This window comes from Danio rerio, chromosome 20 (genome assembly GCF_049306965.1).
Source record: "Danio rerio strain Tuebingen ecotype United States chromosome 20, GRCz12tu, whole genome shotgun sequence".
NCBI classification, from domain to species: Eukaryota; Metazoa; Chordata; class Actinopteri; order Cypriniformes; family Danionidae; genus Danio; species Danio rerio.
Window position 1 is genome coordinate 58082051 of NC_133195.1, and position 24373 is coordinate 58106423.

The following is a 24373-nucleotide window of genomic DNA, read 5'->3' on the forward strand; positions in this document are numbered from 1 at the left end:
CTCTCTTTCTCACTGACGTAATGCTCAAAGGCAATCCTGCGCACGGAACTGTGCTCTACGCGGAGGGGTGCGCGCACGTATGGAGGGTCAGGAATTAAAACACACAAGCCCCATTTTAAATTATGACTGACAGTTACATAAAACATATACATAACAACACATAAATCAATACTAGACATTAACACCAGACACAGAAACGCGCTGTTTGAATGTCCGGGTAGTTACCGGACTCCCCCGCCGTTCACATGGACTCTTCCACTCCGCCGCGAGCTGTTCTTTCATCCGCCAGCGCTCGGTTTGTGGAGCAGATGAACGGATTCGGTCCGGTTTTGTCGCTTGAGTCCCGCGGAGAGCCATGCGCTCGAGACGGCCAGACTGACGAGATTCACCCGCGTTAAAGCCCTCGCTCCTGCTCAGCGCTCGCCGTGTTTAGAGACTCCACAGCGGCGGTGTTTCCAGTCCCATGTTGCAGCCGAACCAGCACGAACATGCCCGCTGTAAAGATCCGGTGAAATACGGAGAACTGGTGATCCTCGGGTGAGTGAACGGGTTTTACTACACGCTTACTTTTACTGACGAGCTTTTACTACAGGCTTACTTCTACCGACGAGCTTTTACTACAGGCTTACTTTTACCGACGAGCTTTTACTATATATTAACCGTCAATCCGCGCGTCACGACGACCGTTTTTAACGGCTCACAGTTGAATGAATGAGCGGGCGCGTTCACGTGACGCCGATATGACCTGTAATGCCGATTATTCGGTTAATAAAATACTGCTGTGGTGCTGTATGTGCTTTACTTTACTGTTATTAACATCACCAGCGGCTCCATTAGTCATCCTGCTGCTGCTTAACCACCTCTGAAAGGAGGACAGTGGGAGTGAACCTGTCAATGAAGTTATTATTAACTAGTAGTCCACCGATATTTACAGAATGACGCGGCCGATGTGTGCTTCCGGTCGGAAACCAGCTTGAATGTTTTATATTTTGAGAGCTTTCATTAATTATGAACAAGGAAACACTGATGAAAAGCAAACATGTGCAGCGAGTTAAGCAGATAATCTCAGAAATGGAGGCTTTCCATTTAGAAGATCAACAGGAACTAAAGATGTCGGTCAACAATAGTCATAGCTGGATTATTATAGGACTTTATCTGTTGTTGTTCAGGATGAAGCAGCCAATCAGATGCTGATGTCGGCCTATAGAGCAAATCAGTAAGGACACTTTTTGTTTAAGTCTTTATATTTTCCCAAAGGGACTTTTAAAAGGTCTTGGTTAACATAAGGGAGAATGTACATCCAGCCGGTTGTTATTGATAAACGGAGGAGGACTGGTTTTGCAGAAGCTGTTTAATCTGCAATAACAACCGGCTGGGAGTACATTATTCTGATTATTACACAGCTACTTGCAGCACACTGATATAGTTTGGTGTAATTTAATTTACAAATCACTTATAAAAACAGCGGATGTCTGACCAAAGCGCTGTACATAAACAGTTAATAATAATAATAATAATAAAATGTCCAGAGAATAAAAATAGCCTCTTAATGTTGCATGGACAGACAATTAAAACAGATTGGGTCCAATATTGTGTAACAGTGGTTTGTTCTGTATAGACAAACGAAACAAATATTGCTTGGGCGCTAATAATATTGACCTCAAAAGGGTTTTAATAAATGGTTTTATTCCAGCCTAATGTTTTATTTCTGGGGTAATAGGAATTTCTCCAGAGGAAAAATATTATTGTCAATACTGTGAACATTTCCTGACTCTATTAAACATCAATTGAGCAATATTTTATGAGGAATACATATTTTGCTGGAGGGTGAATCATTTTGACTTCAGCTGTATTTAATATGAATACCACATAGAGTAGTAAACTGCTTCTGATGGACACACATTGTTAACAGTATATCTTGTTTTGTTTTTGTTTTTGATGATTGAGATGCAGATATGAGGCCAGCGCTGATCACTTCACCATGGTCAAATATTCGTCTTGGCTTTTATATCAGGCTATCAGTGTTATTAACAGTGCTCATATTATAGCTGTGCAGCTGTGAGCGCGTGACATAATCGCACTCAGGAAATGAGAGCGTAAAATGTTTCCACCCACGTGTGTGTGTGTGTGTGTGTGTGTGTGTGTGTGTTTGGTATCAGGAAATGCTTCTGCAGAGGCAGGATCTCCTCTAATGTCCACACATTGCATCAGATGCTAGGAGGACAAAAACACACAGGTTACACACGTTAAATGCATAAAATTTAAATGCATGATCCAAAAAAATTATAAACCATAAAATCAACGAATTACAAAATTCGTGTTGCTCTGGCGTGTGTGTACAAAAAAAAAGTTATTATCGTAAATCATTGTTTATTAATATTATTTAATAATCCCTGAGAACATTTGCAAGTGAAGTACACTTTAAAAAATACCTGTTAATGATAAACAGTTTCTGTTTTTTGTGTGTTTTATGTTTATTTGTAGTGGTGAATTGCATTATGGGATGTTAATCTCTGCTCTGTTGACTTTTGATATTGATAATTCAACTCTACAGTTTAACAAAGTGACTTTCATTGACATTTTAGTGCTGAAATAATATAATATTTCCCAGAGATGGGTTGCAGCTGAAAGGGCATCCGCTGCGTAAAAACATATGCTGGATAAGTTGGCGGTTAATTCCTCTGTGGTGACCCCAGATTAGTAAAGGGACTAAGCCGAAAAGAAAATGCATAATTTAATTGAATAACATAATAATTAATATCTGGAGAAAATGTGCTGTCAGCCTATTACAAGGTTTCTGTAGTATTATATGCAACACTAACCAGGGTTTAACACCACAGATTTTTTCTATAGGCCAGATCATTTTTTTAATAAATGTTGTGCAAACAAAAATAGCAGTATGGAGTGCAGGTATTTTATTGCAAAACAAAAGGTGGCTGACCTGCCATACTGTGCAAAATGTTATTGTGTTGTAATTGTGTAAATGTCTGCTTCCAAGACGTTAGAAACAGACGTTTTTTTTTTCGTCTCATAATTTGATGTTGCTGCCATGTTGCCGTCTCTTTGCTTTACTGGTTGTTTCCAGGTTACAGAAAAAATAAACATCCAATCAGATAAGAGGAACCGAAACGCAATATGGTGTTTATGACATCACTAAGAAGATAGCATTCAAAGGCTTGAAAACACAAGTTGTTACTTGATTTTTATTTGCACACAATTGACAAATAGTCACAGGCTAATTAAACTTCCAAAGTTAAACCAATCAGGCCAGTAGCGATCCTGTCTACTATCCCAAGCGTGACCCTGGGCCATTGGGCAGTCCTTATCAGTGTTTTCTCTAGGATGTTTTCCCGCTGTGGTGGCAGACCTTTCACGCAAATCTACCAACTACTTCTGGTGTTATTTCAATGACAAATGGAGAAATGTCGTGAATGCAGTATCACAAGTCGAGATCTCATTTATGTAATACAAGCAAGCCGATCTCTTTGCTAGCGCGCCAATTTCCTCTGCTCGTGCACAAAACTTCTTGCACGCCCTCAAATATACGTTGCTCAAGCGCCGATCTTCTTGTGCGCTCTCAAATAAACGCTGCTGAAATACGATTTAGCATGTTCTTGTAGCGAGAACGTCTCCAACATTTATTAGATTTGCTGGGAATATTTATGAATGTCTCCAATAGACCTGCAGAGCGGCATTAATTCGTCCTGAAGTAAAGTAAAATAGCAATAAACTCCAGCAAGATAAAGTCATTATGCAGAACCACAGACCTTTATCTATGAATAAAGTATAATAATGGAAACTGTGTTCACCATAACTGAAAGCGTTGTGATGTTTGCTGGCCTCACACATCACACACCTGTCAGTCAGACAGCACGTCACCAAAGAGTTAAACAAACAGCGCACAGCACTACTACGGTTACAGAATGCGCTGTTATAATTTACTTACCTTTTAATGCGTTTTGGTGCAGTTATAACCCGAATAAAATATTTAAAAAAACAACAATGGCTGAATGTTTTGATTGAGAAGCTGTAATGTAGCCACGAAGGGATAAATTTTGGTGTGGCGCCCTGCCATGAGAGAATGAATGTAGCGGAAAGCATGCTTATTGTTGATCCCTGCCAACACAGACAGTATAGCACTGCATACTGTTACACATGCTCAGAAAAGCCACAACCCAAAAATTATTGCAAGAAATATCCCATAATGCAATTCAAATGCATAAATAAACAGGCAAAAATAAAAACATGAATACACAAAATATGGTAATATTAACTGCTAATTTACAGATATTGTTTTTACAATGGAGAAGTGTATGATTACTATTATTACTAATACATTATTCACAATATATAATTAAAAAAAATAATTTCAAAGGTTGTGTCTACATCAGTGATTTCTGTGCACGCTCAAATATGAGCCGCCTAATTGTATATGCATAAATCATAATAAAAGCTCACCGAGATGAAACAGAGGCCGCACATAATTCAGTGTTCATGCATTTGTTATTTTATTAGCAGAGTATTCAGTGTCCGGGTCACATTCAGTCAGTGTTTGGTCTGAAATGCAAATGCAAGCATGTTTTAACCCAGGAGTTGCAGGTACATTTTCTGTCAGCTTTGCAGGAATGCATTATGAAGATTTGGCAAAGTTATATTTATTTTTAACAACACTATGAAAGGGAATTGTATGCATGATAAGACATGCAGGGGCTCTACAATGAAGCTGAAATGCCTGGTTTTAGAGCACAATAATTCATTAATACCTCTTTTTGTGACCAATACAGCATCAGTTGGTCTTGGGAATGACAGACAGCAGTCCTGCACAGTGGTCAGCGTGATTGTGAGCCATTCCTTTTCAGAATAGTGTTCAGGTCATTACTGATGCTGCTGGAGGAAAACCTGTCCTGACTCACTTCTCCAAAACACCCCAAAGGGCTCAATAATGTTTTGATCAGGGTACTGTGCAGGCCATGGGTGATGTTCAACTTCACTGTTCATCAGACCACTCTGTCTCCAGTCCTGCTGTGTGTATTGCTGCATTATTATCTTGATACACACCACCGCCTCCAGGGCGGTGACCCATTGGGTCACATGCTCCTCCAGAATAGTTGGGTAGTTCTTGGCAGTGACCCAGCTCCTATCTAGCACTAGTATTGGGCCGAGGTAATGCCAGCCTGTTATATTGCAGCCCAAATGATGCTTGACTCTGGGCATCAGCAGTCTGGGTGGGACACTTCTTTGGGGCTTCTCCACACCATAACTCTCCCTGATGTGGAAAAGACGCATCTGTGTGTATATGTGTAAGTGTGTATGCACATTTGTGTGTGTGTTTGTGTAAGTGGATGCATGTGTATATGTGTTTGAGTGTGTGCATGTAAATTGTGTGTGTGTGTGTGTGTGTGCATGTATGTATGTGTATATACATATATATGTGTGTGTGTGTGTGTGTGTGCGAGCATCTGCGTGTTTATGTGTGTGCAAATATTTGCCTGTGTTTGAGTGTGTATGTGCATGTGTGTGTCTATGTTTTTGAGTGTGAGTGTATGTGCAGTGTGTGTGTGTGTATAATGTGGTTGTGTGCTCCTGCTCACTCACTCTCTGCTGTCTCAGTGTGCAGTGCTGAAGTGGCAGTTTGACCGCTGTGGACACAGTCAATGCGTTTGCAGCATTTCTCTGCCTGTCACTGTTCTGCTGCTGTACGCTCCAGCTTGTCTTACAGCAGAATCAGTCTGAAACATGAATATTCACCCATTCCTATGGCCCGCTTTATATAAATGAGTGTCAGTATTACATGCTGATAGTGCAGCTGCATCTGCCTCGTGCCGCTGAAACACAACACTGAACAAAAACCTCTTTCTCACACACACAGACGGAGCTTCTGTCAGACTCTGCCGACTCCTGGACTTATTATGGACGTCACATGCATGCGATTTCCTACCAATATCCTCAAATCTCCTCACTAAAGCCCGGAGTTTTCAGCTGTTCTAGTCTTAATCATTGGCTCTGACAGGTGGAGTCTGTGCTCTGCTCTTAATCTGCTTTATTGGAGTAAATCTATTTACTCTCATTCAGATCATTTGTCTTTAATTCAGTCTTCAGTCATTCGCACTCATGCTGTTGTTTTCATGGACAGAAAATGTTGTCAATTTGGACATTTTTTCAGGCTAATTAAATGTGTATCTTTAATGTAATTTAAGTTGTTTTGGATTTTTTTTAAGTGCATAAATTAAATAAATTTTTTGAGCTCCAAAAAGCACTATTAGCATAGTTTTGAGATGTCTACGACTCCGCCAATAACTTGAGGGAGGGATTTGCAGTTTGGTATATTCAATTAGGAATGCTGCCCTATAGAGAGCTGATGATATGGTATTTTAAAGTGTGCTAGTATTGTGTTACCACAGGTTAAAATGCAATTTGCAATGATTTCAGTAGGGTTTGTGAATCAAGTCTGTGCTTAAGGTCGGTAAACCACTTCCCTCTGATTTCTGATGCTCTGATATTCATGAAAACAACACTCTTGTTTGTGTGATATTGCTGAGCATAATCATATCCTTCAAACATAAAACCCAAACTCATACAGTGATATTTAAGCTGTCATCATTGGAGCTGTGGCAATACATCGATGGATAATTTCTTTGAATTTTAGGAGAAATGGTGGTTCTCTCTGAATTCTCAGCTTAACATTTACAGGAAATGGGGGTCTAGGCTAGTGTTTAACAGCAGATTTTATGCAAAATAGCGAAGTGCACAGATTGTGTTTGTAACAATAATTACACATTTAAAAATAAGTAGAATGAATTTTCATGGCGACTTCAAGATTGTTCTTGTACGTCCACCTGAAATAAGAAAAAAATTTAAATGCAGTGTATGATGTTTTTTTGGGAAACGATTGAATTGTTGGAGGATGAGTGTTCAGCAAATGGATGAAGGCAGAGCAGAAATGAGACATGCAATGATAGCTCCGCCCTAAATGACTGACAGCCCCGCCTAAAAGGACTGATAACCCCGCTGTAAAGGGCTTATAGCTCTGCATGAATTACTGGTAGCCCCACCCTAAAGGACTGATAACCTCCCTCTAAAAGGATGATAACTCCGCCCTAAAGGACTAATAGCCTCGGCCTAAATGAAAGATGGCTATGCCCCTAAAGGTCTAATAACCCCACCCTGAAGGCTTTTAATGTGACCAGGAAGTGAAGAAAAGTTATGTTGAGGAGCAGGGACGGTTATAGTTTTTAATTAAAGCTAGTTTTTAACAACAGACCGCATTCTGGGCTAGTTTTTGGTGCTCTAGGCTAGTTTTGCACAGCAGACAGCTCTCTAGGCTACTTTTTGGCAGTCTAGGCTAGTTTAAACAGCAGGCGGCACTCTAGGATAGTTTTGATGCTCTAGACCAGGGGTTTCCAAACTTGGTCCTGGAGGGCTAGTGTCCTGCAAATTTTAGCTCCAGCTTCCCTCAACAAACCTGCAAGGATGTTTCTAGAAAGCCTACTAAGAGCTTGATTAGCTAGCCCAGTTGTGTCTGATTGGGATTGGACCTAAACTTTGCAGGACACCGGCCCTCCAGGATTGAGTTTGGGCACCCCTGCTCTAGACTACTTTTGAACAGCAGACAGCACTCTAGTCTATTTTATGCCGCTCTGGGCTACTTTTGAACAGCAGATGGCGCTCTAGGTATGTTTTTTTGTCACCCTAGGCAAGTTTTCAACAGCAAGTGCTCTGGGCTAGTTTTTGGCTCTTTAGACTAGTATTTACCAACAGATGGCGCTCTAGGCTAGTTTATTGGCACTTTAGACTAGTTTTAAATAGCAGATGGTGCTCTAGGCTAGTCTTTGGTACTTTAGGCTAGTTTTAAACAGCAGTTGGTGTTCTAGGCTAGTTTTTTGGCACTCTAGGCTACTTTTAATCAGCAGATGGCACTGAGCTAGTTTTAAACAGCAGATGGCGCTCTGGGCTACTTTTAATCAGCAGTTGGCACTCTGGGCTAGTTTTAAACAGCAGATGGCGCTCTGGGCTAGTTTTTGGCACTCTAGGCTAGTGTTTACCAACAGATGGTGCTCTAGGCTAGTTTTTTGGCACTCTAAGCTACTTAATCTGCAGATTGCACTCTGAGCTAGTTTTAAACCGCAGATGGCACTCTGGGCTAGTTTTAAGCAGCAAATGGCGGTCTAGGCTAGTTTTTTTCTACTCTAGGCTAGTTTTAAACCGCAGATGGCGCTCTAGGCTATTTTTTTGGCACTGTAGGCTACTTTTTTGCCACTCTAGGTTACTTTTGAACAGCAGATGGCGCTCTAGGCTAGTTTTTGTCACTCTAGGCTACTTTTGAACAGCAGATGGCGCTCTAGGCTAGTTTTTGTCACTCTAGGCTAATTTTAAACAGCAGATGTTGCTCTAGGCCAGTTTTTGACATTGTAGGCTAGTTTTAAGCTGCATGTGGCACTCTAGGCTAGTCTAGAGCTAGTTTTGAACAGCAGATGGCGCTCTAGGCTAGTTTTTGTCACTCTAGGCTACTTTTGAACAGCAGATGGCGCTCTAGGCTAGTTTTTGTCACTCTAGGCTAATTTTAAACAGCAGATGTTGCTCTAGGCCAGTTTTTACATTGTAGGCTAGTCTTAAGCTGCAGATGGCACTCTAGGCTAGTCTAGAGCTAGTTTTGAATAGCAGATGGCGTAATAGGTGAGTTTTTAACCACTCAAATCCTCATGAACAAAAACGTTTGTGCTTTTGGCTGAATCATGTACTGTAAGTGTAAATGAATGTAAATGCTGCTGGTTTAGTCTGAGTGTGTGTTGTATTCTGCAGGTAACTCTTCCAGCATAATCTGAGTGTGTGTGTGTGTGTGTGTGTGTGTGTGTGTGTGTGTGTGTGTGTGTGTGTGTGTGTGTGTGTGTGTGTGTGTGTGTGTGTGTGTTGTCTTCTGCAGGTATAATGGCTCTCTGCCGGGCGGAGACCGTGGCCGCAAGAGGAGCCGCTTTGCTCTTTACAGGAGGGCGAAAGCTAACGGAGTCAAGCCGAGCGCGGTGCACATCCTCAGCAGCCCACACGACAGCAAGGTGAGTGTGTTTTCAGATAAGCACACACTGCGGAAGCGCTAGCACTAGCATTGAGGGATGCTCATATGCAGTTGACCTTTGGTTGCAGGCGGTGAACAGCAGGGGGCAGCACAGCATCTCCTTCACCCTCTCCAGGAACCAGACGGTGGTGGTGGAGTATTGCCATGACAATGACACCGACATGTTCCAGGTCAGGCTGCACTGCAACCAAACCACTAATGCTAATGTCAAATACTATTAACGGAAATAAAAAAAGAGATGGAAAAAAAGTTGCCAAAAGTAGGCAGCGCTTATTTCAGTGGTTCCCAACCTTTTTCTTTGGGGCCCCCCCCATGAACATATACAAACATTGGAGCCCCCCCACCATATAAATACACACGCACACACACACACATATGTACTGTGTGTATATATATATATATATATATATATATATATATATATATATATATATATATATATATATATATGTGTGTGTGTGTGTGTGTGTGTGTGTGTGTGTGTGTGTGTGTGTGTGTGTGTGTGTGTGTGTGTGTGTGTGTTTGTGTAATATTAATATATAGTAATATGTATAGAAAATATTAATTAATCAGTTTTAACTTGTCTTGGCCTTCAATAAAACTAAAATCTAGGTAGGTTTTGTCATACTGTCTAATCTTTTTCTTCGCCTCTGAAGAATCACTGCATTTACGTTTGTCTGCCATTTTTGTTTTGATTTTGCCTTTACGACACGTTGACAAGCAGATTGCGCGAGTGAGCAAAATTTAAATAATTATTTAAAGTTATTTATTTTAATTATTTTCACTATTATGTTGGAATTTTAAGTATGTGTTTAGATTTTTTTTTTGGTACTTAAAAATACATATATAATAGTAGGGCTACTCGATTTTGGGAAAAATCATAATCACGATTATTTTGGTCATAATTGTAATCACAATTATTCAAAACCATTGCCAGTTAAAGTCAAAATTATTAGCGCTTCTGAGATTTTTTTTTTTTTTTTTTTATAAATATTTCCCAAATTATGCTTAACAGAGCAAGGAATTTTAACAGTATTTCCTATAATATTTTTTCTTCTATTTGTTTTATTTTAGCTTGAATAAAGAAAGGTTTAAATATTTTGAAACCAATTTAAGGTCAATATTATTAGCCCCCTTAAGCAATATATATTTTTGATTGTCTGCAGAATAAACTACCGTTATAATGACTTGCCTTATTACTCTAATTAAGCCTTTGAACTGCACTTTAATCTGAATGCTTGTATTTTGAAAAATATCTAGTAAAATATTATGTGCTGTCATTATAGCAAAGACAAAAAGAAATCTCAGTAATTAGAAATGAGATATCAAAACTATTATGTTCAGAAATAAGTTAATAAAATATTCTTTCCATGAAACAGAAATTGGGCAGGAAAAGGTTTGCTAATATTCAAGAGGGCTAATAATTCTGACTTCAACTGTATACATACAGTTATTTTCCACCCTGCAAAGGAAAGAGAAATAAATACAATAGAATAAAATAAAAATATGAAACAAACTGTGCTTTAAGCATCTTCACTGTAACAAAAACACTTTAGCTACAGCAGTCCTTCAGTCAAGACCAGCGAGGGTTTTCTTGTTATGTTTTTTTTAATAATGATAAAAACAGGCGGCAGAAGGATTATAGCGCGCTGTATCTTTAATGGTTTCTCTTTCACGTCTTTTGATCCTCAACTCGTTTGTTTATTACACAAATGAGGGTTAATGTTAATAATCACTAAACACCGCGTTTTGACACCTATTTGACCATTAAATCGCTCACGTTAAGATGACTTTAGATGTCTGCGCTCCTCTGCTCAGTGTGTGAATGAGAGTGAATGACCGGCCGCATGCTTCTGACTGCGTGATCGTGCTGCGCACACACATAAGCTCTTTCGCGCTTTTAAGAGCAACACGTGTACAACTTGAACGTGGCAAAATATGATGCAATAACCATTTATCTCGATTAATGCTTTTTTATAATCCTTTGAAACCGAAATCTAAATCGGATTTTCGATTAATTGCAAAGTCCTTTATAATAGTGGAGCATTTTTATGCCTTTTTCTACCTCAATACTTATCCTCTCCCGCGCCCCCCCTGTGAACTCTGGCGCCCCCCTTAGGGGGGCGCGGACCCCAGGTTGGGAACCACTGGCTTATTTTATTACGAAATTACCATTAAATGTAATAAATCTGTCCATAAAATAAAAAATATTAAAATTATATTAAGTTTTTAATTGATAAGTATGTTAATTAAGCTAATTATCAACGTACAGAATAACTATTACAATATATATCAAAATTTTCATTTAAACAGTTTATTAATCATTTGATTGCTCGTTATGAATGATCTTCACCACCAACTATTCTTAAATAACTGCTTTGTAAATAATGCAGTGATTAATTTAGAGATGAAAAATCAATTATTAGTGAAGTATGTACGAAGTCATTAAGCACATTATGTGTGCATTTACAAGTCAAGCATACAGCATCTGTAGCTGTATTTATACTGCTTACTAATGTAAACTAATGTCAAGATTACGCTTAAATGATTAAATAATTATGTTCTAATGCTTAATAAATGATTCATAGTGTGCAGTTATTATAAAGTGTTAACATTTAATCTTCATTTTTCATTGTGTGCTGTTCCTAAAGCTTAAACAGAATCTCACTGTCCTAAATCATGAGTTCTTGATAAAAGTTAATGCATTTTTTTAAAAAGCATCTGTCAAACACATGTAAATACAGTGTTCAGCATAAACGAGTTCACCCTCACTGATCTCTCTTTACATTCACATTTTCTCCAGGATGCTTTACAGTAATATATGTGTGCAGATCAGTACAAAAGACAAAACTGATCAACTAGTCTAACAAAAACACGGAAGATCACAGTCCAAACATTGTACACAGACATTAGCATGAAGGGGGGAAATCTGAAATAAAATTTGATTAAACAGGAAAGGTCAAGACAAACAACTATAGTGATAATTATTAATAGTAAAATACATTTTTTTGTAATAACTGGTTTGCACCACCTGTACACATGTAAATGTATGATCTTTCTGTCCCTTAAGCTGTTCAGTGACCACACTCTTATTTTAATGGATAGAACTGTTAAATAAAAATGTTTTGATTTATTGCACCAAACATTGTCTATATTCACTGAGAAATGGATTAAATTTTGATTTTGAAAAGCAGATGAACTCGTTTATACTCAGCACTGCACCCTTAGAGGGCAACTGAGAAACTTGTATAACAAAATGCATATTTTATGGGTCCGTGCAGCTGGTCAGAGTGACCTGCTGAAATCACATTTATAATAGAAGCTTTAAACACTCATTGCACAAAACGCATGCTAATTATCTGAAATCATTTTAAAACTGCTATTAAAAATTGATCAGGATCAAATTAACAACTTTTTAAGATGAAATTATTTCTTTACTGCTTTTTATTATCATGTTTTAACTAAGGAAAAAAAAGTCTTATTTTTCCCCCCTAACATTGCTCTAAAGACTAAACATTAGAACAATTAAAACCTTGGAATTTAGGTGAACTATCTCTAAATAGCTTTCTCCTTTCTAAGCAGTAGTTGCACATGCACAAAAGGGTAAGATTTCTAATGATCTAGAATTTCTTTATTGTTTGTTGTTGTTTTTTAACAAAATTAAAAAACGTGTAACATATAAGTAGATTTGAGTCATTTAAGGGCCATGTAACCCCCCTGTTTCAGCAGGGTGTTATTACACCTCTAGTTTAGAAAAAGTCAGGAAAGTGTGTTAGTCCAGCTCTGTCTGGGTGAGTGACGGGGAGGGCAAGAGGGAAGGTGCATAAAAATTTGCATAAAAATGGGAGTTTCCGTCTGGGCACACGCTGATTTACGCAGAGGCAAAACAAACACACAGACGCAGGGGTGAAAGACATTGACTGTGTTTAAATGGACATCAGTAATCAAATTGTTTGCCAAATTATTAAATGGTAGACTGGTACTGCAGTTCGGCACTTTCCCTATTCATTCAGGAGCATTTCCTGCATGCCTCATGACAAACCAGATATTTGATTGGAGGAGCTGCTGAAAGTGTGTATTATTGGAGTGTTAGATATCGCACGGTGAATGGGAGAAAAAAAACTCTCCACATTTCTCGGTAACTTGGATGCACTTGGTAGGTAGCGTCAAAAAGCCGTGTGTATAGACTATCCTGTCACAAAATACGGTGAAGATCCTCCACGACGGTAATATTTTGATTACAGTGTTTACACTTGGAGAGCTGCATTTACAGCGGATCCTTGAGCCCATAATATGTAGTGATCTTAACGTACTGTAAACTGAGTTACTCAGTCATTTAGACTAAGGTTTATCTTAAAACACTGAAAGAGTTCTGCTGACCATACCAACTTACTTTACCTCTGAATAAAGAAACAAAGACACTGATCACACACTGACCAAACCTGTAGAGACGGGACAATCAACATCAACACCAACTGGAGCCACATCTTTATTAAGAGGAGACAAACAGCAAATCCGGATTTCACTATTTCCAGATGTGAAAAGCTCTAAAACATGTTCCTTACAAACGTATTCCTGTCGCATGTTAGCAGATCACTGTAATCCACACGTGAGTCCAGCTGCGCTCTCATCACGAGAAATGAAAACAAAACCTTCACTGCAGCACATTTATAAACACTCTGACGACCCGTGTGTCGAATAATTCTTCTTCTTTCACTTGTTTTGGCAACACAACGTGGCATCTATCCGCCGTCTGAACACTGTAACAGGTAAAAACAGTCTTCAAAGCGATCATTCATATTAATGAAGCTGCAAATCATTAACAATAGAGTGCTCTAATTGGTTTGCACCAAGACTTTTTCATGAATTAATGCTGGATACATAAACGCATCACAATGCACTCACAGGTACAGACATCCACTCTCCACACTGGAAAACACGCAAGTATCTAATCGACATGACGCAGCTTAAATCGTTTTAAACCGGAAGAACGAATTTGCTGGAAATAACGCAAAAACAACCAATTTTCACTTTTTAGTGAGATATATGTGTCCTAATAGTGTTTATAGCACCATGAAACATATATATGACTGTCAACAGCTCAAAATGTGTTCTGTTGTTTCGTGACCCTTTAAACTCAAATATAATTTCAGGAATTGCCATATTAATTCAAAACCAACCATATTGATTTTCACATTGCTAGTTTTCTGGTGAAAAAAGTTTTGCCCTTCTAATCTTTAACTATAATATGACAATCCTGTTTGTTTTCAGTTAAATTGTCATATTAGATCTGTCTGAGGTATAGGGCGTGGCTAACATACTTAACCACGCCCCCTCCTGCTGTCAGTTTTGACAACAAACAATAATGGTGATGAGGAGGATTCTGTTAGGTTGTAATAACTCTCCCCAAACTCTTTTCCATATCTTTCTGAATGACACGCCTACTCAACTACATTCAATCAGCTCACAGTAAAAAAAACAAGCCACGCCTACTGTTTACTCATTTAATATTCCATTTCTCTAGAAACTACTTCACAATATGTAAAGAAAATGGTCACAGCTTTCAGTTCATGTGTACTTTTAAATTTCCTTAACTACAATGTACTTCCATAAAATAAGTACAGTGTACTTACTGTGTTGGGGATAGGTTTGGTTGTAGGGTGGGTGAAGGTGTAAGTGATGGTGAACAGTGTAAATAATAAATACACATACACAATTTAATTAAAGCTGTCCATGCAGATCATTTTAATAGACATGTATGTACATAATAAGTGCTTTGTGCCAAGTTTTTGTGTTTTTTTTGTGTATACTATTTGTGTTATTTTAAATTAAATAGAAGTACATAGTAATTAGGGCTACTTAATATAAAGTGAGACAGAAAATTCTTGCAATCTTCGTAACTTATTTCTAAAGGAGATTGTTTGGTGAATCCTGGATGTTGTTATTTAGATCGGCCGGTCCACCGAGAGCCCCATAGACTTCGTGGTGACAGACACTCCAGGAGGATCCAAGGAGAGCGAAGACTCCTCATCAGCTCCCAGCACCATCTCCCGCTTCGCCTGCAGGGTCGTCTGCGAACGCAACCCGCCGTACACCGCTCGCATCTATGCTGCCGGCTTTGACTCCTCTAAAAACATCTTCCTGGGGGTGCGTATCTAAATACTAAAATGTTGCTTATTAACGGTAACTTTGCTATTAACAGTAACAGAGTTGACTTTTTCCATCATGTTGTGCTTTAGCTCCAGATGCTAACCTCACACCAGACTCCACATGGCAAGTCGAAAATGATGCATTTTGATCATATCATTGTTTTTATAAAGTGAATCGACTAAAATATACTAGTAACAGAGTTGCTCCATGCAATTTCATCAATCAGCACACAGCACAGTTTATCTGTAGCTGGTAACATACCAGAGACTGTGGGGGGCTGTATGTGTTCATATATGTTATTTATTTGTTTATATAATTGCAGACGTTACAGTATTGCAGACGTTACAGTTATGAACTAGGGATGCTCATTTCGGTTAATTTTGCTAACCGACAACCGCCGCGCATTAATCGGTTATTAACGGTTAACTGGTCAGATTACTATTAATTTTATATTAAACAAATTGACGTGTCTATTTTGTGTCCGACAAATTAAATATTGCATTTTAAAATACTGATTTATTTTTATATGCTAGCATATTAACAATAGAACATAACAACAGAGCATTTTCACGCACCTGCAGTGTTTAGCACAGAAGAGCAGAATAATCGAAATAAAATAAATAGGACTGCCCTAAATTATTTTCCATTTAAATAATTAATTTATAATACAAATCGAAAACACTGACTGATTATTTTTAATAACCGGCATAGGCTGTTTTTTTTCCAATCATATTTTTTTCTTCCGTCAAATAAAATAGCAGACTTCCTCAAATCGCTCGCTCCATGAAAAATATGCATTTATTTAATGCCCCGCTGTTATTATTATAATCACAAAACCTTTTTACATTTTTAATAGAAATCATTATTTTAAAGAATATGTCCTGGTTTCCTTTCTCTCCCTCGCGGATCAAGTGCGCACTGCGTAATGAAAAAACAAAAACAACGCGCGCATATGTTGACTTTTTGTAAACAGTTTTGTTGTTTAAATATGATATTGCATTAATGTGCATACATGCTTTATATGCTGTAAAAGAAAAGGTAAAGCCTATTTGTTGCGTTTATGATGCAGATCCAGGTCAACATCAGCGCTTTTTTTGGCATCAACACGTCTGTTTCAAGCAATATTCTTCTTCCATTTTGCTTCTTTGGCAAATGTGTCTGTAGGCACGGGTTATACGTTATCGTCCTGCAAGTTAAGTATGTCTTGCAGTTGAACAAGTGGCCGACCACAGCTAACGTGCTTTTTTTCACTCCAAAAACGCGAGGCGCACCTCACTGCCTTTATGTTGACAAGGAAAAAAGAAGAGAAGAAGCGCGGTGCTCTTATGAAACGACTGAATCAGCTGGGTATCGATTGTGCAAAAGTGTTGCTGTCTGTGTTGATAAAATTGTAATATTTAATAATATTATGATATTCAAGATTTGTACATTCATACAGCTCTGGATAACTTAAAACAGCGATTAGACCTTCAGAGCGGCATTAATGCGTCCTGAAGTAAAGCGAAACAGCTATAAACTCCAGCAAGATAGAGTGATTATATACAGAGTCATACTTTATCTATAAATAAAGTATAACTATAGAAACTGTGTTCATCTTAACTGAAAGCTTCTGCGTGTTTGTTGGCCTCACGCATCGCGCACCTGTCAGTCAGCACGTAACCCCAAAGGATTAAACAATAGCGCACAGCACTATACGGTTAAAGAAAAGTTTGCGCTGTTATAATCCACTTACCTTTTAATACGTTTTAATGCGATTATAATGCGCTATTAAAAACAACAACAACAATAACTGAATGTTTTGAATGGGTAATGCAGCCGTGGCGGGATGCATTTGGAAGAATGAATGTAGCGGAAACCAAGCTCTTAAAAGTTCTCTGTAGTTGTCTTGACAACACAAACTGCTGCTCTGGGATGCCATTCTTAACGCAAAGGCGCATTCAATCGGCCCCTTATGCAGCCAAACTAAAATATATAAAATAATCATTTTAATCGTTTAACTGACAGCATTAATCTGTCACAAACACATCCTTTCGGTTAACGGTTAATCGATTATTTTGAGCATCCCTTTTATGAACAATTATACAGTATTTATGTGTGTAAAGCATGTGTTTTGTGAGAAGTGCTGCTCATATGTTATGTGAACAACGCATACAGCTTTACTGTAGACATATCCTTGAGCGAGAATGACGGCGACTGAAGCTTTCTTTCTTACATCACACTCACCAAAAGGGTACCAATGGTACCTGTTGGCAGTGGAAACACAAGCCTGATAAAGATGACCCGTCCCGTGTCCTAAAACAAATCTGTTTTTTATAACCAAAAATACAAATAATACAGAAAATGGATCATGCAGATTTTTATTTATTTGCATTTATCAAACTGACTTATAATACTCGATGAGACTTTACATAACTTAAATGAGTTCAAGTGTGACTAATGTATTAAAATAAGTAACATGAAAACATTTGTTTGTCATATACATTTGGAAATGTATAATTAGACTTATGTAATGTAATGTGCATGCAGGAGAAAGCGACCAAATGGAAGAATCCGGATGGTCACATGGACGGCCTCACAACCAATGGGGTGCTGGTGATGCATCCGCTGGGCTTCCCGGAAGAGCCCAAGCAGGGTCTGTGGAGGGAGATCTCGGTGTGTGGAGACGTGTACGCCCTCAGAGAGACACGCTCCGGCCCCATCCGTGGACAGCTGGTAAGTATCAGCCCTGCTCTCTTCATCTCTGTTTTAAAATGTGTATTTGGTTGTTCTGTGCGGCTCGAGAGCACCCTCTGGAGTTTTACTGCTGATCACATCACTGTACTTTCCACACATAATGTTTTTTTATACTGTAAAACATCAGTCCTTTCACAGCATACACCTCTTTTACAATATCATGCCATCCATCTACCGATAGAGGATCTTCCATTTATTTTTATTCGTTCACAGTATTGTATTAAGGAGGTATTTAGCTTTTCTCTGGGTATTTTTGAAGAATAAATTCACAGGTACATAGTTTTAAAGTTACAATCCAGATTCAATTCTGTTATTGCATGCATCTCTATATTTAGATCTTGCCAATAGGTGTGAATGATATTACATCCCAAAAGATGTGAAAATATTCAGCCGTTACGTTTCTGCATTTTTCTCCAGCTTTCTGATTTCTAGTTTGAAAATATTATTTTATTTTCGGTGATGTGAAAAACTTCATTACATTTTTACAAATAAAATCTCTCCAGCTGAGTAAATATTTGATGTGATCTCATGTCATGTTGTACAGTTGCTGTATTGAGATGCCAGTATTGCAACGGGTCAAATGAGCACTGTATTTCTTCAAAAGCAGGTCGTGAAGACATTTTAATAAGCCTTGATCAAAAATAGTCATATCACACACACTAGTGCTGTAAAATATATGGTTTCAGCATCGATGTCAGTGTGGTCATTCACTGTAGTCACATCGCAAGATCTGCAATGTTGAGCCTGCATTATAAATGAATCATTTCCAAGTGTTTCCTGAAGCCTGTGACTGTATGATGATTTCACAAGCCCTGTTATTATACCATTTGTAACTTTTAATAATGATTAATTTTATTTAATAATTCATACAATTAAGACTATGCAGTATTATTCTACACTTGATTATTTATTTACTTTATACCTGATTTAGGGTTGGGTGAATAGGCAGAGTGGTCTTTGGCGTTGTTAAACTTAGTTGGTAAACAGGTGCACAACCAACAGCAACCAACCAACAGGATCAGAAGTTTAACTAAAATGACTAAGCACAAGCGTGAAAGAGAAAGACTGAAGCAGTGTACTGATGCTGTGACAAGTTACCTGATATATTCTAAAGAGCAAAGAGTCGTTAAATAGAGAACAGATTCATTAAAGATCACCTTTAACAACTGTAGTGAGACGCCATCCAGCGGTACATCCTTGATAAACTGTGTGATGTGCACTGCTCTCTGGGGTTTAGGTCTCTATCACCTGCTGACTGCTGGAGTTCAGACGCGTGTGTGTGTGTGTGTGTGTGTGTGTGTGTGTGTGTGTGTGTGTGTGTGTGTGTGTGTGTGTGTGTGGTCACATGATCTGCATTTTCAGTGGTATAATGCTAGATGAAATGCCAGTGTGGACGTGGATAGTTTTAAAAATGGCATTTTAGAATGAAAACAAAGCTGTATCAGTGTAAACGGGGCCTGAGTGTGTGTTTTTTTCACGAGCGGGTTGCTACTGCGACAGGGGCGGTAGAGGATCGTGATGCCGGCTCAGCATCGTGATGTCTATCGGACATCAGCAATAGACGATGACATCGTCTATTGGCCCAACCCTAACCTGAATACAGCTGGATTCCTGAGAATGCAATACAACACTGTTCATTTCATTTGTTGCTTTTTTATTGATTTATCTATGCTTGTAGATTGTCAACTATAGTTCATACAGATGCACTTCTTACTGAAACATCCCAATCTCTCTAAAATTATACGTTATTTCCAATTAGAGATATTCAAGTCATCTGGTGTAATTGTGTTCATATCACAATTTCTATTGCAGAAAAACAAAATGTTGAAATGTTAGATTTTCCCAATATCGCACACCCTTGCTGGGTGTATTTTACTAGCTTTTTCTAATCTGATGGATCGTAACTGTGAAGTCAAGTCATATGTTGACCCCTTAAACACATCTGCACCACATTATGAAGCACAATCGCTCTTAATTACTTTGTAAAGCAACAAGGAGGTGCTGATGGGCCGCGCTTCAGCAGGAGCAGCTCTTAATGAGATTTACAGCAGCGGTGAAGCTCTCTGAATGATGGATAATCTGCAGCCGCCGCTGATTTATTCGGCTGTTTGTATCCAGTGTTTCCTTTACTGCAGGAGTCATTAGAGCGGTGGGTCTCTCTCTGAAAAGGAAATATTTAGAAGAAATTACTTTCCCTGAAATCAAACCAGTTTTTTTTCACTATATGATGCAGTTCTGTGACTGAACGTTCATTTATTACGCTTTATACAGACTGCCTGACTGTGTTCATATACATTCAATACAGTCTTTTCACAACTGTGGGTACCTACCAAACATTTTCCATTTATTTTCCTCAAACTGGAATGACATACGACAAATTAATTATTTACAGTAAACTTAATTCATTATTAATGCAAAGTAATGCGTGCTGATCGTTTGATTCTGTTAGTAATTGTTGCTTAACCTTTTGTTAATCTTTGTAAACCTTAACTGCCGACGTTTTTGCATCATTGTGTGCTTCAGCTGCAGATACGATCCTCAAACCAGACTCCACATGGCGAGTCAAAAACACTATTTTATACATTTCTAATCATAATAGTGTTAATAACTCATCTCTACTAACTGATTTATTTTCTCTTTTCTCATGTTGACAGCACATAATATTAGACTAGATATTCTTCAAGACACTAGTGTTCAGCTTAAAGTGACATTTAAAGGCTTCACTAGGGTAATTAGGGAGGTTTTCAGTCACATGACCTGTGTGGAGTCCTGGTGGGCAAAAAAATAATGAGCCGTAATGGCGGCTACACTGGAATCTCCATAAAGACGCAACAACAACCGCTCGTATTTCAATCTGTTTCAAGCTATAAATATTTGGATCACATATCAACAGAACAGAACCAAGATATGATCACAAACTGTAAGTTATGGGCACTTGCGATCCATATACTGCATCCACATCCATTTTTTAATTAATTTTAAACCATCATGTCACTGTCAGAGCTACAGTTCTCACATCTAACATTACCTTGTGGATGTTCCTCAGCGATTTAATCATTAGTGATGACGATATAGCACACAAGTGTCTGCTTTTATATTTGGTGTCAGTTTCTTGTGCTTGGATTAATATTTCCTGGTAGGAGAAATCTGTTATTCATTTCTGCTATTTATACTTTAACGTTGCATTTGTATCTGTACTTAAATTGCACTTGACCAGCAAGTTAGAATAAGAACTGTATGAAAAGCATACTAATACACTGACAGTAGGATCATAATGGGTCAGTGACGCTAACATTCAGCACAAACCTATAAATTTCCCTTTTATGGCTGTTCTTTCCCTGAGTGATTCTGCTGAAGCACAGCTCAGGTGCGTCTCCTTCTCAGTTAGTAACGCTGCATCTTATTATTGCACAATAATTATCCAGCTTTTGGCTAAAAGAAGAGAAATTACTCTGCCTGTGAGTTAGTGGACAGCAGGAGATTTTAGCCCCTTTCACACATACAGACCTTTCCGGAAAATTACTGGCAATTTTTCGGAAAGGTTGTATGTGTGAACAGGTCCTTTTTGAAAATACCGGTAAATTCGTTCTGGCTATTTTCCGGAGAGAGAAGTTGTAACATTACCGGCAATTTGCCGGAATGCTGCGCTGTGTGAATGCAGAAGGAAGATTGCCGGAATAAGCGCGTGCACGTCTAGAACCTGCTGACGTGAGACGTCTACTTTAGCCAATCACAACAGTCAGACGCATTCACGTCCGTGCGGTTTATGAGAATAAAAGCCTTTGAATATTTTTCCAGACACATTCAGCTGCTAGAAGTTACTCAGATCACGTTTATATGTTCTTCTTAATGCCAACTCTGTAAATAATCATCGATGAGATGCTTATGATAAGCCGTTGTTTTCACCTTCAAGCTTTGCGTGTGCCTGTGAAACAGCCTGTGAGCGCCTGCACACGCACATATTATGAACATCTCGACATGCGAAAGTGATCCTGCGAAAGTTGTTCACAATATTGATCATCCACAGAGTCTGTAATTTAGTCAAATGTTTACAAACACAAGCGCAGCCGTTTAAAGCTCATTTGTGGTGAATGATGTCAGAATTTACCGGTATTTTGGAATGGATGTGTGAATGCTCTTTTCCGGAAAATTGCCGTAACGTCCTCGCCTGTGTGAACAGCGCTTTTTTCAATATACCGGTAAAGTCGTTCCGGAAATTTTCCAGATATTTACCGGTATCACTGTGTGAAAGGGGCTAATGTTTTGCCCTCTGGGGGCGTTCCCACAATGCTCTGACGTCACGTAAAAGCTATTAAGTGAAGTTTATTCATAAACTAATTTCGAGAGGATCACGTGCTTATGATTGACACGGCTGGCCCCGAGTCAAGCTAATGTACGAACCACCAATCAGACTATTACTAACCCAGTATAAATAACCAGACATCTTACCTTTAGTCATCTTCGTCTTGAAGAATCCCCCCTTCCACCCCTTCTCCTCCTCTTTTCTACAGGGCAGCACGGCGGCCCAGTGGCTAGCACTGCGGCGTCACAGCAAAAAATGCCTCCGACTCGGGTATCCACCCAACCGGACAGCATTTTCGTGTGGAGGTCATGTTCTCCCCGTGCTTGCGTGGGTTTTCCCCGGGTCCTCCGGTTTCCTCCCACACTCCCAAAAACATGAGACTTAAGTAAATTGACTAAACCAAATTAGAACCAAACTCAATTCTGTCAGCAACACATCACCTTAGCAATCCTTGCGCAGCAGGAGGAGGGGGGTTCTCGAGATCTACCCGAGGTCAAACTCCCCCCTCGCCCTGCAACGGGAGGGAGCTCCGGGCTCGAGGATCTTTTGAGCTGGGCGCTCTCTCCCGGGACAGCATGCCAAATTAGCTTATTACCAATCATCAGCTAAGTGTGAACTCTTGAATTCGGCAAGTCATTGTATAACAGTGGTATGTTCTGGAGACAATAGAAAAAAAACAATATTGCTTAAGAGGGCTAATAATATTGATCTTAAAATAGTTTAAAAATGGTTCTATTAAAATCTGCTTTTATTCTAGCCGAAATTAAACAAATAAGACTTTCTCCAGAAGAACAAACATTAGAGGAAACACTGAGCAATTCCTGAATGTGTTCAGCACCATTGTGAGTTCAGCTGTATGTGTATTTCTCTGTGTATTTAGGCTCAGGGTGAGAGCAGCGCTCTGCAGGACGGGTCTCTGGTGGATCTGTGTGGGGCGACGCTGCTGTGGCGAACAGCTGACGGGCTGCTGAAAGCGCCAACGCTGCGGCACCTGGACGCCCTGCGGCTGGAGCTGAACGCGGCGAGGCCTCAGTGTCCGGTGGGTTTGAGCACGCTGGCCTTTCCCAGCCTCCCTCGCAGCCACAGCCTGGAGGAGCGCCAGCCTTGGGCCTACCTGAGCTGCGGACACGTGCATGGCCGGCACGACTGGGGCCAGCGACCCGAGCGGCACAGAGAGCGCGAGGAGGGTTCCTGCGGCGGCACGGGCGGCCGCAGAGAGTGCCCGCTGTGCCGGACAGTCGGCCCCTATGTGCCGCTGTGGCTGGGCTGCGAGCCGGCGTTCTACATGGATGCTGGAGCTCCCACACACGCCTTCGCCTCCTGCGGACATGTGTGCTCCGAGAAGACGGTGCGGTACTGGGCGGAGACGCCACTGCCCCACGGCACACACGCCTTCAGGCCCACCTGCCCCTTCTGCTCCGCCCCGCTGGCGGGAACGCCCGGATATACACGCCTCATCTTCCAAGGGCCCATCGATTGATGAGGGGGCCACACGGGGAGACCAGAGGAGCCAGGAGTCTCTGTGTGAGTGTGTGTGCGTGCTTCTGTGTGCGTGTTGCTCCGCAAATTTGCCAATAATGCTGCTTTCAAGTCAGGAACAAAACTAGTGTTTTATATATACAGTGGTCAACATTTGGAGAGGAGCATTACCTTTGTCCTTTGTTTTGAAAAACTTATTTGATTCACATTTAATGTTGACTTAGAGTTGAAGATTTTTATTATTTTCTTTAAATGTTTAACATATTTTCATAGTACTTTCAATTAGATTTCTTTTAGTTTGCTTGGGGAAAACATATCCTTTTAAAAATAATATATACATATATATATATATATATATATATATATATATATATATATATATATATATATATATATATATATATATTTATATATATATATATATATATATATATATATATATATATATATATATATAATGAGAATAATATATATTATTTATATATATAAATAAATGAGCGCACCCCTTTTTGAAAATTAATATTTTCATCAATTTCTCAGTGAATATATTGATAATATTTTGATGCATTACACAGAGGTTTTTATTAAGCAGTTTTATTTATAGTTTGCTCACCGGACATCTTTAGGAATAGAAAGAT

General features: G+C 39.2%; 1 protein-coding gene across 1 annotated transcript; it reads left to right on the top strand.

The window, feature by feature from the left end:
• The first annotated feature begins 275 nt into the window (after positions 1 to 275).
• On the top strand, positions 276 to 24063 carry LOC100334245 (E3 ubiquitin-protein ligase pellino homolog 2). The gene is made up of 6 exons (XM_002665819.8): positions 276 to 537; positions 8921 to 9050; positions 9139 to 9240; positions 15020 to 15217; positions 17747 to 17932; positions 23137 to 24063. Exons 1-6 carry the CDS (start codon positions 464 to 466, stop codon positions 23734 to 23736), a joined length of 1290 nt encoding a protein of 429 aa, XP_002665865.5. The 5' UTR covers positions 276 to 463; the 3' UTR covers positions 23737 to 24063.
• Positions 24064 to 24373: the final 310 nt, after the last annotated feature.